The 14,564-nt window shown below is 42.6% G+C and overlaps 1 protein-coding gene across 3 annotated transcripts in view; it reads left to right on the plus strand.

Moving 5' to 3' along the window:
* LOC125466976 (RING finger protein 214-like) overlaps positions 1-14,564 on the plus strand; it is a 55,716-nt gene that overhangs the window by 28,980 nt on the left and 12,172 nt on the right. For all 3 annotated transcript variants that reach the window (XM_048562219.2, XM_048562221.2, XM_048562222.2), the window contains 6 exons: positions 816-884; positions 5,215-5,311; positions 6,881-6,969; positions 7,627-7,708; positions 12,323-12,421; positions 14,060-14,301. In XM_048562219.2, the coding sequence (XP_048418176.2) occupies positions 816-884; positions 5,215-5,311; positions 6,881-6,969; positions 7,627-7,708; positions 12,323-12,421; positions 14,060-14,301 (678 nt within the window). The remainder of the gene's footprint in view (positions 1-815; positions 885-5,214; positions 5,312-6,880; positions 6,970-7,626; positions 7,709-12,322; positions 12,422-14,059; positions 14,302-14,564) is intronic.

Here is a 14,564-nt window from a genome sequence, read left to right on the forward strand (position 1 = left end):
AAAAGGTGTCTGGATGGGGACATTAATAGGAAGGGTTTAGAGGGATTATAGGCCAAATGCTGGCGCATGGGACTAGATCACGTTAGGATATCTGGTCAGCATGGATGAGTTGGACTGAAGGATCTGTTTCCATGCTGAATGACTATGACTTTATGACACGATGGCCTAAGTCTGAACTGGAACAATTTCTAACTCTTGAAATGCTTTAAGAGGCAGGAGTTTTAGAGGGAATGTGAGAGAAAGCTTTTTCACCCAGAGGGTGGTGGCAACCTGGAACTCACTGCCTGTAGCAAGGGGAGAGGCAGAAACCCTCTCAGCATTTAAGAAGTATTTAGCTGTGCACCTACTGATACCAAGGCATGCAAGGCTACGGGCCAGAGCTGAGAAATGAGAATAGAATCGTTAAGTATTTTTTGTTTAACTGATGCAGACAAGATATTCCGAACACCCAAATTCTATACTGTAAATCCTAATGACTTGATCATGGATGTTTTAATAGAGGGCCAATTTCATGAGAATTTTGTTTCTGTGACAACAGGGCCACACAATAGCTGATGAGAAATAATATGCATGCTGCGAGTTTTGCAATCTGAAGCCAGTTATTAGCTAAAATAACTTTTCACAGCTTAGAAAGATGACAATTGACTTCACTATGTTCCTCCCTGCACGGATATTGTCTGACCTGCTGAGTATTTCTAGATTTTATTCTTATTTTGTCCTTATCTTTCAGTCTGACCCCTAACCATTTAATGTAATCTTTCTGTTCTCGCTCTCTCTCTCTCTCTCTCTCTCTCTCTCTCTGTCATTGTTTGTAGGCTGATGAAGGAGCAGGAAGAAAAAGGTAACCTGATTGCCATCCTGATCAGCGATCAATCGGACAAAAGGTACGTCTTTGTTCTGAATGCATTCCTTGATGTAGTCAAGTTTTTTGAAGAAGTGACAAAGTAGTTGGATGAAGGCAGGGCAGTGGGCGTTGTCTATATGGACTTCAGCAAGGCATTCGACAAGGATCCCCATGTAGACTGGTTAGCAAGTTTAGATTGCATGGAATCCAGGGAGAGCTAGACATCCGGATACAAAATTGGCTTGAAGGTAGGTGACAGAGGGCGGTGTTGGAAGGTTGATTTTCAGACTGGAGACCTTTATGTTGTGTGCAGACTGATTTGGGTGTGAGCATAGGAGGTATGGTTAGTATGTTTGCATATGTCACCAAAATTGGTAGTGCAGTGGACAGTGTAAAAGGTTAGGGCAGAGTACAACGGGACTTTGATTAGATAGGCCAATGGGCTGAGGAGTGGTAGATGAAGTTAATTTAGATAGATGTGAGGTGTTGCATTTTGATAAGGCTAATAGGAGCACGACTTATACACTTAATGGTAGGGCCCTAGGGAGTGTTGCCGAACAAAGAGACCTTAGGGGGCTAGTTCATTCTTCTGTGAAGGTGGAGTTGCAGGTAGAAAGGGTGCAGAAGTGGTGTTTGGTATGCTTGCCTTTATTTGTCAGTGCATTGAGTATAGAGGTTTGGAGGTCATTTTGTCGCTATATAGGACATTGGTTAGGCCACTTTTGGAATACTGTGTTCACTTCTGGATCTGCCTGCTCTAGGAAAGATGTTGTTGAACTTGAAAGGGTACAGAAAAAGGTTGTGGTCAGGGTTGTAGGGTTTGAGCTATAGGGAGAGGCTGAATAGGCTAGGGCTATTTTCCCTGTAACATCAGAGGCTGAGCGGCAACTTTATAGAGATTTATAAAATCATGAGGAGCATGGATAAGGTAAATAGCCAAAATCGTTGCCCCCCCCCCCAATAGAGAGCAAAGGTTTATGGTGAGAGGGGAAAGATTTAAAAGGGATCTAAAAGGCAACAACGCTTTCACACATAGGGTGATGCATGCACAGTATGAGCTGCTAGAGGATGTGGTGGAGGCTGGTACAATTACAACATTTAAAAGGCATCTGGATGGGTACATGAATAGGGAGGGCTTAGAGGGATAGGTGCCAAATGCTGGCAAATGGGACTAAATCAATTTAGGATATCTGGTCAGCACTGGATGAGTTGGACTAAAGGGAATGTTTACTTACTGTACATCTGTACAGTCTATGACTAAATGCTCATGAGGCTGAAAAAATATTGTCCTGAGTTTCCCCAGGGTGATGCTGTTTCCGTGCAATCTGCCTGAAATTTGGGAAACTCAATACCAGCAACCATGGAATTTTAAGCACAATCGTTCATGCTTTTCAGAAAATAATAGGTCTGGAAGCTGACTGCCCAGCCCAGACTAAATTAATTACCATTGCACTTGTTGTGTCTCGTTGCCAACCTTCAAGCAGATTCTTCACATTTAGCTCTTTGTTTTGAGGCACTTAGAGGCATACACTGAAAGCCTTTGAATGTAATTTAAAACAAAATTACTAAATCTACTCTGCACCAGTTTATACAGACCTCTCGAATTTTTTAAGGTCCTTCCAGTTACTTAAAATCTGTTCATTTTGATGATGAATAGGCACTCTGATTAATCATACTTTTGTAGTGACAAATCCACTTCAATTTACTTCAGTCAATTGTTGTCGCTTTAATACTCATTAAAACTTATTCCTTGATATATTTCAGCAACATTGCTGTCAAAGAGCAGTATTCTAAAATACTTTGGTTGCATTACACTGGCTCATAGCAGATTTTATATCCGATATTGTAAGAGATTTGAGTGCAGAACTCAAGGGATAAAACATGTCACAGAACTATCAGAGCTCTGATTGTGCTCAAAGCAGAAACTCTGTCCTGTTATGACATGACTGTCTAATTTTCAAATCTCAGAATACTGGGAGTTATGCAGTATTTGCTATGACAGTGGATTAACATTTAAGGGTCAAATCAAAAGAATACTTTGGAAAATCATGTTTTCTTGTACATACTGATAACATTTATGATGGATTTCCAGTATGTTTTGTTAGAATTCTAAAATTCTGTCATCTTTTTCAATTGAACAATTTGCCCAATGCAAATTTGATCTGCAGTATTAAGGGCTACTGTTAGTACAATGTTAGACATGAACTAATTAAGCAACTATTTGCATTTCCTCTGGTTCTGAAGGCTGGGATCATAAGTGAACAGTAGGCCAAGCCTCTGACAACACTGCTGTCAGTTCAGCACAATCGGGATCGACCCTGAATTTCGCCCATCTGAACATAAGAATAGGGATAGACCCTGAATTTCATTACTCTTTACATGAGAGCATGCAGTGCAGAAGGAGGTTGTTCAGCCCATCTTTCTTATGTTGGTCCTTTCAGTTAGGGACCAATTGTTCATTTTTTTTCCCACTAAATTCCTGATTCTGTTGCCTTGCCTTTAGTAAAAATATATCTGAGCACCTGGAAGATGCAGTTTTAAATCTTGCATTGGTATTTGCATAATTTCTTGAAGATGGCAGGATATGTAGATAGAGCTGTTAATAAAGTATACAATATTCTCAGGATCATTAATAGTGATACAGAATGTAGGAGGAGGGAGGCTATGCCGGACCCAAACAGGACACTGGTTAGCCCTCAGCTGGAGCTTGTGTACAGTTCTGGATATCGCATTTTACAGAAGATGTGGACAAGTTCGAGACTGTGGTTTACTAAATGGTGCCAGGGATGAGAATCATCAGTCACGAGGATAGATTGGAGAAGTTAGGTCTATTTTCCTTGCAGGGGAGGTCTGATGAATGTTTTCAGATCATGAGGGGATTGGACAGAGTACATAGAACATAGAACATAACAGCACAGTACAGGCCCTTCGGCCCTTGATATTGTGCCGAGCTGTCATACCAATCTCAAGCCCATCTAACCTACACTGTTCCATGTACGTCCATATGCTTATCCAATGACGCCTTAAATGTACACAAATTTGGCGAATCTACTACCGTTGCAGGCAAAGCGTTCCATTCCCTTACTACTCTCTGAGTAAAGAAACTACCTCTGACATCTGTCCTATATTTTTCACCCCTCAATTTAAAGCTATGCCCCCTCGTGCTTGCCGTTACCATCCTAGGAAAAAGGCTCTCCCTATCCACCCTATCTAACCCTCTGATTATTTTATATGTTTTAATTAAGTCACCTCTCAACCTTCTTGTCTCTAATGAAAACAGCCTCAAGTCCCTCAGCCTTTCCTCGTAAGACCTTCCCTCCATACCAGGCAACATCCTAGTAAATCTCCTCTGCACCCTTTCCAAAGCTTCCACATCCTTCTTATAATGCGGTGACCAGAACTGTGTGCAATACTCCAAGTGCGGCCGCACAGCGAACCCCTTGGTTCCGGAACTCGATCCCTCTATTAATAAAAGCTAAAATGCTGTATGCCTTCTTAACAGATCTGTCAACCTGGGTGGCAACTTTCAAGGATCTGTGTACATGGACACCAAGATCTCTCTGCTCATCTACACTACTAAGAATCTTACCATTAGCCCTGTACTTTGCCTTCTGGTTACTCCTACCAAAGTGCATCACCTCACACTTGTCTGCATTAAACTCCATTTGCCACCTCTCAGCCCAGGTCTGCAGCTTATCTATGTCTCTCTGCAACCTACAGCATCCTTCGTCACTATCCACAACTCCACCGACCTTAGTGTCGTCTGCAAATTTACTAACCCTTCTTTCTACACCCTCATCCAGGTCATTTATAAAAATAACAAACAGCAGTGGACCCAACACTGACCCTTGCGGTACACCACTAGTAATTGGTCTTATGATGAACATTTCCCATCAATGACCATCCTCTGTCTTCTTTCAGCAAGCCAATTTCTGATCCAAACTGCTATATCTCCCACAATCCCATTCCTCCGCATTTTGTACAATAGCCTATTGTGGGGAACCTTATCGAGCACCTTGCTGAAATGAGTAGAAAGGGTAAATGTTGTAAAAGGATCAAGAAGCAGGGGGCACAATTGTTTCACAAAAGAAGCAAATGTGACATGAGAAAGGAGCATTTTCACACAACAAGTAATCTCGGATTAGAATGTATTGCCTGGAAATATAATGTAAATGTTTTCAACTGAGACATTCAAGAGGTCATTAGGCGACTATTTGAACAGAAGCAATGTGGAGGGTTTCAAGGTTGAAACAGGAGTTTGACATGAGGTCACATTGCTCAGACAGCAGGTGAAGACACGCTGCATTGCATCAATTCTTGATTTCAGCGCACCTTTGAATTACAACTTGTGACTTGACTGGCCGTTGCAGGGAGAAGTTAAATGAGGATTTGGCGAAACTGAGACTGAAGCATCAGGACCTCAACAAGAAAGTCCTGGAAGAGACCGAGCGAGCCTTGAAAGCCGAGGTCAGTGCGCTTTACCTCAGACTATGCCATGAAATTGGGGCAAGGCTTTTAGGGCTGGAAATAACGTTTTGGGTTGAGTGAGCCTCCCACAGACAACCATTCCGAGGAGGGGTTGCTGGATTTGAAACATTGCCTCTGATTGCTGTCCACAGAGGCTGCCAGATCTGCTGTGCTTTTGCAGCAATTTCTGTTTTTCTCAGGCTTTCAGAACCCCGTTATGAATGATAGTGTTCCCATTTGGCCTGATCTAGGCAATTGAACCTTTCATATCTATGTTTTATCAATCCTGCAAAAGTTCCATTTACCAGCAATAAACCTATGTGTGATTTGTTAATCCTCTTTAGTTAACAAGGAATTGACATCCCCTTAAAGGGAGGTGATGGCCTGGTGATATTATCACTAAATGACCCGGAGTCCCGGGGTGTGGGACCCGGGTTTGAATCCTGCTGTGGCAGACGATGGATTTTGAATGCAATTTTTTTAAAAATCTGGAATTAAGAATCTAACAATGAAACCTTTTTTTTTGGAAAAAATCCATCTGGTTCACGAATGCCGAGATAACGGGAACTGCAGATGCTGGAGAATCCGAGATAACAAAGTGTGAAGCTGGATGAACACAGCAGGCCAAGCAGCATCTCAAGAGCACAAAAGCTGACGTTTCGGGCCTAGGCCCTTCATCAGAGAGCTCTCTGATGAAGGACCTAGGCCCGAAATGTCAGCTTTTGTGCTCCTGAGATGCTGCTTGGCCTGCTGTGTTCATCCAGCTTCACACTTTGTTATCTTGGTTCACTAATGCCATTTAGGGAGGAGAACTGCCACCATTCTGGTCCGGCCTACATGTGACTCCAGAGCAATTTGACTGATTCTTGGCTATACTCTGGACAATTAATACTGGTCCTGCCCGTGACACCCACATCCCAAGGATGAAACAAAAGTTTCAGGTTCATGAGGTCCAGGCAGAAGAGTTTGCCTTAGAACATAAGCAGGAAAAGGCAGTTCAGCCCCTTGAGCTTGCTCCACCATTTAATACGATCATGGCTGATTTCACCCAAGCCTCAACTCCACTTCTCTGTCAGCTCCCCATAACCCTTTAACCCATTACTAACTAAAAATCTGTCCATCTCCTCCTCCAAATTTATTCATTGCCCCGGCAGCTAATGCACATGGGGGTAGTAAATGCCAGAGACTCAAATGTCTTTGAGAGAAGCAATTCCTGTTCATCTCTGTAGGAGCACTGTCTAAATCTGCTTTAAGATTTGCTTATTAAATGAAATGAATAATGATTATGTATGATTTCTCCACATCAGTGGGTGATCCATATTCACTTCAATAACTGCTCTTGTGTATTCTTCTTTGTAAGCTTGCTCTCTCTGTTCTTTTGTCAAAGGAACTACCTTTATCACATGGATCACAGAAGTTCAGGAACAAGATCAATTACTGCCTTCAACTAGGGATGAACAATTAACACTGTCCATTCCAGCAACACTCATATCCTGACAATGGAGAATAAATAAAAATAACCTTTCATTTACCTTCAGCGAATCATCATGAATGCTTCTGCTGTTGCAGGTTCAATCCCTGGAGAACAAGAGGGAGTTTGCAGTTATGACGCTGGACAAAGCAGCAAATGAAGCAGAACTACAGATTTGTAGCTTGAGGTCAGTGTCCAACTATTGCAAATCAATCTTTAATCATGCTCAGCTCGACTTGTTGCTTTCTTATGAAATGACTAATACAAAACAAAAGTCGAGGAATTCATTAGGCCTATGTTCCAGCAAATTCAAAAGAACATGTTGCACAGACGAGCTCTGGGATCAGTAGTTTACTTTCGTCTGTGTCCTTGAATTCTTTGTATTTCCCATTCCGGGTTTTGAAAATGCCCTTTTGACAGTAACTGGATTGCAGAACAGTCTGAGATAGTGAGAACTGCCGATGCTGGAGTCAGAGATAACACAGTATGGAGCTGGAGGAACACAGCAGATCAGGCAGCATCAGAGGAGCAGGTAAGCTGACATTTCAGGTTGGGACCTTTTTTCTAAAGAAGGGTCTTGACCCAAAATGTCAATTTTCCTGCTCCTCTAATGCTGCCTGGTCTGCTGTGCTCCAGCCTCACACTGTTATATGCAGAACAATCTGATTTAGCTTTGTAGCACTTTAGGAAAGAAGTATTTCCTGAAATGTCTATTTCTTCAGCATAACCTGACTTTGTGTCTCCATTACTGCATTATACGAGATATTTTATGTTGCACTGTCCTCTTTGCCCCGATGAGCAACAACCAGAAAAAACATTTGATTTATTTGCTTTGTTTGTTCAGCTCTGTTCCAGGAAGTTCAAGCCTGGTACACGATTGGCGGAGAAGGCTGCATGACATGCAGGTGCAAAAGGAGAATATGAAGGTACGGTTCAGTGTAGTGGAGTGCGGTCTTGGGGCTGTAACATTGGCTAACAGGCCTAGCCCACACTGACAGTAAAACAATGAACTGTGGGTCTTCTTATGTCAATCTGGGGACTTGCCTAAGTTCCAGGCTGTACGGGAAACCGAAGCATTTCGAAACCACTGGACATCTGGAAGAGCTTTACGGACAGTGAAGTATTTCTGAAGCCTTGACACTGTTATAACATAGGAGGCACAGAATCGTGCAATGAGCATCTGGTTTTTGTGATATTGATTGAGGGATTAATATTGACTCACACTCCAGGGGTAACTCTTCAAAATAGTATACGGACACGTTTCACACCCAACTGAGCTGAGGTTGGTACCTTATTGTATCAGCTCATCCATCACAAGGCACCTTTGACGGTGCAGCACTCCCTCAGTACTGCACTGGAGTGTCAGCATTGATGCCTGTTCTCATGTGCTGAAGTGGGACTTGAGCCCATAACCTTACAACTGCAGGCATAAGCGTGACCCACATTTGTGTGCCTTCTTTGGTAGATCCTTGGGATCAAGAGCAACTTGCTTTCATAGTAAAGATAAGAAAAGGAGAAGGCCATTCAGCCCTTCAAGCCTGCTCCACTTTTTAGCTTAATCATGGCTGATCATCCAACTCAGGGTCTTGTTCCTGCTTTCTCCCTACATCCTTTTGATCCCTTTATCCCCAAGAACTATATCTATCTCATTGTTAAGAACATTCAATGTTTTGGCCAATTTCTGTGGCTGAGAATTCATGACTCACCAATCTCTGGGCGAAGACATTTTCCCTCATCTCATTCCTAACTGGCTGACCCTATATCTTTACACTGTGGAGTATTTGCAGAAACGTGTGGTTCTGGAGCAAAATAATGAACTCTCGGGCAAAAAGAGAGCCACACCACTTGATGGGTGTTGGAATGACTAATGAGCTCAGCCTATCACTTGCAGTCTCTGCCATGTAAGGAGGTGGGTGGGGGGTGTGTTTGTAGGTTTGAGCACTCTCTATAACTTTGTGTCTTCATCTATGTATGCCCCTGGCAATGATGTCTCTGTGTGTTCAGTACCCTTCTTGGGCAAGCTTCCTTCACTTTCATCAGTCTCCCATGAGTCGGGGGGCCATTCAATCTGTTCAGGGATGCTTTGGGAACATCCCTGAATCTTTGCACCCTCCTCCATGGAGTCTCCCAGCGAGGCGGTGTTCCGGGTGGAGCGGTTACTCTGACGGCCTGTGACATCCCACCCAGCGGACAGCTTAATGTTTTGATGCTGGGGAGAGGACGCTGCTGGAGGACCATCTTTCATTCCACTGGGTTTGGAGGAGCGCATGAAGGCATTGTTGCTGGGACTTCTCCAGTGTGAGTTGTCCGAGTGCAAAACATGTAGGAACATGGGGATTAGTGCCGAACGGTCACCCATGACCTACCAGCTTCAAAGCAAGGATAAATCATGTGTTTCTCTGAAGTGAGAATGAGAAAACTACTGGAAGTAGGCAGCCTGAGACTCAAAGGGAAAAATGGAGTTTGGATTTTTCATTTGATTTTTTTTTTCAGAATGGCAAGGGATTTTGAAATTTGTGATTTAGGGTTTTCCTTTCATCTTGGTTTGTTTTGTATCTGGTTCTTCAGTCTTTCGATCCATCTTTCAGAAAACTTCACCTGAGACTCAGGAGACTGCTTTCTCTTTGAGCTGTTCACAGCCTTACAACGTGCTCTTGGCAGCTCTGAGTTCGGTTTCAAGCATTAAGCACTCAACACTTTTTTCTTGCCTGTTTGACGAAGAGTTTATTCATTTGCTCCATAACTAAGTGTTACTCTAAATACTAGATCTGCCCACTAGATGGGGAAACTCTCCTGTAAGTACCAACTCACTGTGTGGGATTAACTCTATCACACACTTGACACACGTTGTTCAGCACAGTTTCTGCCTGAACTTCTGTAAAGATCCAGAACCTGAATTCTTGTGATGCTGTGCTGGTGGTCTATGAGAGACCACAAGGGGACGCTCCGAATAATTCCATCCTCTCCCCTTTTTTTCAAATTCCCTCACAGGATGTGGGCATGTCCCGTTAGGCCAGCATTTATTGTCCATTCTCTAGCAATTAAGAGTCAACCACATTGCTGTGGTCTGGTGTCATATGTAGATGAGAGTCACAGTTTCCTTCCCTAAAGGACATTACTGAACTGACAATTGACAACGGTTACATGGTCATCGTTAGACTATTAATTAGACTTCAGATTTTCATTGAAATCAAATTCCACCATCTGCTGTGGCAGGATTTGAACCTGGGCCCCCAAAACATTATCCGGATTAGCAGTCCAGCAACATTTCTACTAAACTGTCACCTCCCTGTGATCAATTATTGATTTGTAGCTGTGGGAGTCACTCTCTGTTCTGAGTTAGAAACTTGTAAAATGATGCAGTGCAGAAGCCATTCGGCCCATGGTGCATGTGCTAGCTATTCGGAAAGCGCTACCAATAGATCTCAATCCCCTGTTCTTTCCCTATAGTGCTGTGTTTTCTTTTTACCCAATTCTAAGTTATTGGCTCTGTTTCCATCCTTTCAGGCAGCAAATTCCATATTATGACAAATCATAGTGGAAAGAAAAAGATTTCCTCGTGGTAGTGTAATGAGATTCATGTCAATAATGATCCTGTAGCTGATGACCTGATTCTGCTGTCAGTAAGAGAGAAGACTCTAGGATGATCATGTGAAGAGACAGGCTTTGGACACCACACTAGAGAGCTGTATTTGATAACCAGTATTGTGCAGATGTAGATAAAGGTGTATTACTGTATATACTGTAATAGAAGAGCTTTAATTAGAGATAAGGAGCAAACAGCCTCCATGATAGGGGACTTCACGACTGGGGGGGGACATTTTTAAGGTGAGAGGAGTAGGATTTTAAAAAAGGCACAAAGGGGCAAATTTTTTACACAGAGGGTCATTCGTATGTGGAATGAACTTCCTGAGGTTAGTCATGGGTATGGGTACAATTACAATGTTTAAAAGGTTTTTGAATAGGTGTATGAATAGGAAAGGTTTGGAGGGATATAGGCCAGGAGAAGTCAGGTGGGAGTCATTTAGTTTGGGATTATGTTCAGCATGGACTGGTTGGACCAAAGGGTCTCCTTCCATGCTGTAAGAGTCTATGACTGACCACAGAATCTCAATAGCGGTATTCGCTTAAAGCTCAAGATAGACCACTGATATTACCTGTGACCCTTACACCAATCCTGTAAAATGCATGTTCTCTGACTAACAGCCCTTCCATTTTTCCTTATTTGCTGGATGCAAATCATTAATGATTTGGAACACCTTTTATCAAATAATTTCCCCTTTTAAGCTTCAGTGTTCAAAGGAGAATAGCCTAACTTCATGTGGGCTCAGGTTTTCTTCCAGTGACCTGAACACACCGATGTAGATGACATTATGGTGCAAATTTGTGTGAGTGCCACACTGTCTGCGGTGTTATCTTGCAGATTGTCAGTTAAACTCTGTGTCCAGTTCCTGACACTATTTTCAAGTAATGCAGGTAGGAACTCCACCCCCACCCTTCTTTCTGGGATAATCTATCCCTTGAACAGCATCGCAAACAGAGCGCTTGCTCATTATCTTATCGATGTCTATAGGACTTTGCTGTATGCAAATTGAGCTGTCATGTCTCCTGTCTTACAACAGTGACTGCTGTTAAGATCCCGGCAATACTGGACAAGTCTGATCATAGTGAAACCATAAGTTTTATTGTTGCTGTTTATTGCTCAGTTTACTGAGCATATTCACAGAAGGCTGCCAGTGTACTTAAAAAAAACATAAAAGTTTGTCATGCTGAAGCACAAACCTTGTCATATCATACACAACCTATGTGAAGTGATCTTATTACAACTATCAGAATGGAAGTTTCAACTCTTTTACCCTAACAACAATATCAGAGATACTTAGACCTAAGTGACATGTTACCATTTCTCCGCACCAAAGTGTCGTGTGCAGATGGCTGGGCTGTAGTTATTTTCTGGAGCTTTTTAGTTCTTGACTTCTAAATTACTACATTCAGAACAGGCTCACTGGTTTTCTATATTCTCTATCTGTAACAGTTTTCTGACCAGTTTTCTCAATAACCCAGGACTTCACCTTCCACTCTCAAGGACCAACGGACACAGACTAATTCATTGACTTTCTGAATGTATCTTTGTCCTTGGATATATTGCAGCTAGAGAGCAGCCCAGATTTCTCTTTTTTTTAGTACATTGAACCTTTAAATTCCAGCTCTCCTCCACAGCTGTAAACGCTTGTTAAAAAAGAATGCATAAACCAATCCAGGGCTTGCTGGCATCAAAAGTCTCAAATTTAAAAATAAAACTAAAACTACGTGTCCCCCTCTTAACACACACAACATAGAGTACAAATCAAACTGAATTCTTCCACATCAGAATTCAAGCTTTCAAGCACTAATAATCTATTACAAACCTTCTTCACATTAGACTTCAAAAATGCTTAATTAGTTGTAAAGTGTTTTGGGGCATCTGAAGGTGGTGAAGGGCGCTACTGAAATGCAAGTATTTTTTCTAATGAGTCTTGTTCTGTGAATTCCACCCACAGAATCAATATGAAGGTCACATTCAGCTGGTGAAGAATGGTGCAAAGCTCAGCAGTCTCCCACATATACAGTTGCCAACAATACCACCTGCTCCTGCAGAGGTATACGTACAGTATTCTCTAACACTGTTTTTCCAGGAATTGTCCTGCAGGCGAGTCATTAGACTCAAACATTAACTCTTTCTCTCTCCACAGATCTGCCGAATTTCTCCAACACTTTCTGTTTCATATCAGATCTCCAGCATCCAAAGTATTTTGCTTTTATTTGGACGCTGTTGTATAATTGTTTAACACACTTAACCCCCAATTGTGTTGAGGTTGGTTGGCTCGCCGAGCTGGTTCGTTGTTCCTCAGACGTTTCATTACCGTGCTTGGTAACATCCTCAGTGCAGCCTCTGAAGAAGCGTTGGTGTGTTTTCCCGCCTGGTTTTTAAACTCTGGCATCCGTTGCGATGGATTGCATCACTTCCGGGTTTCCTCCGTAGTGGAATGTATATAGGGTTGAGTTCAATGTGTTCATTAATAACCTGTTCGTGGAGTGCCGTGCTTCCAGGAATTCTCGTGCTTGTCTCTGCTTAGCCTGTCCCAGATCTTGGTGTTGTCGAAGTTGTGGTTCACCTTGTCCATGTGGAATGAGATGAGTGAGTACTGCGAGAAACACTACATCGGATAAACAGGAAGGAAACTAACAAGAGTACGTGAACACCAACTGGCTACAAAAAGACGCGATCAATACTCACTCATCTCAATAAGAGGGTGATCACATTGTACGCAGTACTCCAAATGTTCCCTTATCAATGTCATGACCAGCTGTAACATGATGCTCTAACTCCTGTACCCAATGCTGTGACTGACGAAGGCAAGTGTGCTAAATGCCTTTTTCACCACCCACTCTACCTGGAACACTACTTTCAAAGAACAATGTACCTGCAACCCTACATCTCCCTGTTTGTCAACACTGTTCAGGACCCATCATTAACTGAGTGAATCCTGTCCTGGTTTGTCTTACCAAAATGCAACATCTCACAATTAATCAATTAAACTCCCTTTGCCATTCCTTGGTTCATTGGCCAAGATTTTGTTGAAATCTTAGATAATCTTCTTCACTGTCCGCTATGCCACCAATTTTGGTGTCATCTGAAAACGTACTAACCGTGCCTCTAGTATTCTCATCCAAATCGTTCATATAAATGACGAGCAACAGTGGACTCAGCACCAAGTTTAGTGGCACGCCACTAGTCACAGGCCTCCAGTCTGAACAACAGCCCATTACCAGAGAGTCAAACCTATTCCACTTGATACTAGCGGAAGAGTGGACCCCGCTTCACATTATTCTTAATTTGTTGTCTCAGGCAATTTTGTCACTTGAGAGGGGGAAGAAAACACACCAGCTTCAAATTTCATCAGAGACTCTCGTGTTTTGCTGCTTTGAACTCTAAAACTTAGTACATTTGTGTGAAATTCCCTTGGGTTCTATTTTACTTCATCGTCCCATTTAAAAGCATGACCTCGGGTGCAACATTTCCAATTGGGCTGAAGAAGGTTGACCCTATCCATAACCCCCTCACTCTGCAATAATATTATTCTATTTGCTGTGACTGACCTGCTTCAGTAGGTGATGTGTTAGCAATCAGAAAGCTGTGTGTAGTCCTTTTGAGTTACTGACTAGGTTGTGCCTCGAAGCCAAACAATATCCTTTGTATTTGATTTCTGTTTGCTCGTGTTTTTTTTAACCGACAGCCTGAATTAGTGCTCCAGAGAATGTGGCAGAATCCTCGCGTTCCCTTCACTAACTTGCCTTCCACAGCACCTTTTTATCCAGCTCCTGGATCTCTGATGAACCTTCCAGCTACACAGTTTACCCCGAGTCACATGGCACAGTCAGAGGTTGGCAGTCACAACACTCAACCAGCTTCCAACCCGGCTACAAAACTGGAAAAACTCCTGGAAAAGCTGGAGGCCAAATTTCCAAGCTGTAGCAGGTATGCTGCTCGCGTACACATGCGAATAAGCATTCTCTGTCTTGTTTGGCACCTTAATTAAATCCCACAGGAAATCTGTGGAGCCTCTCAGTGCAATTTTTCCTCACCAGTGCTCCATGTTGTGTCGGATGTGCATGGCATATTTTTATTATTTAGGAATCATGCAGGGAAAGTTGATGTTGGTTTTCAGTTCTGTGAAGATCTGACCTTTCTTTAAAAGAAGGTCAAGGTGTCATTTTGTATAGTTTGTTAAAATCAGCATT

This window comes from Stegostoma tigrinum, chromosome 32 (genome assembly GCF_030684315.1).
Source record: "Stegostoma tigrinum isolate sSteTig4 chromosome 32, sSteTig4.hap1, whole genome shotgun sequence".
Classification (NCBI taxonomy): Eukaryota; Metazoa; Chordata; class Chondrichthyes; order Orectolobiformes; family Stegostomatidae; genus Stegostoma; species Stegostoma tigrinum.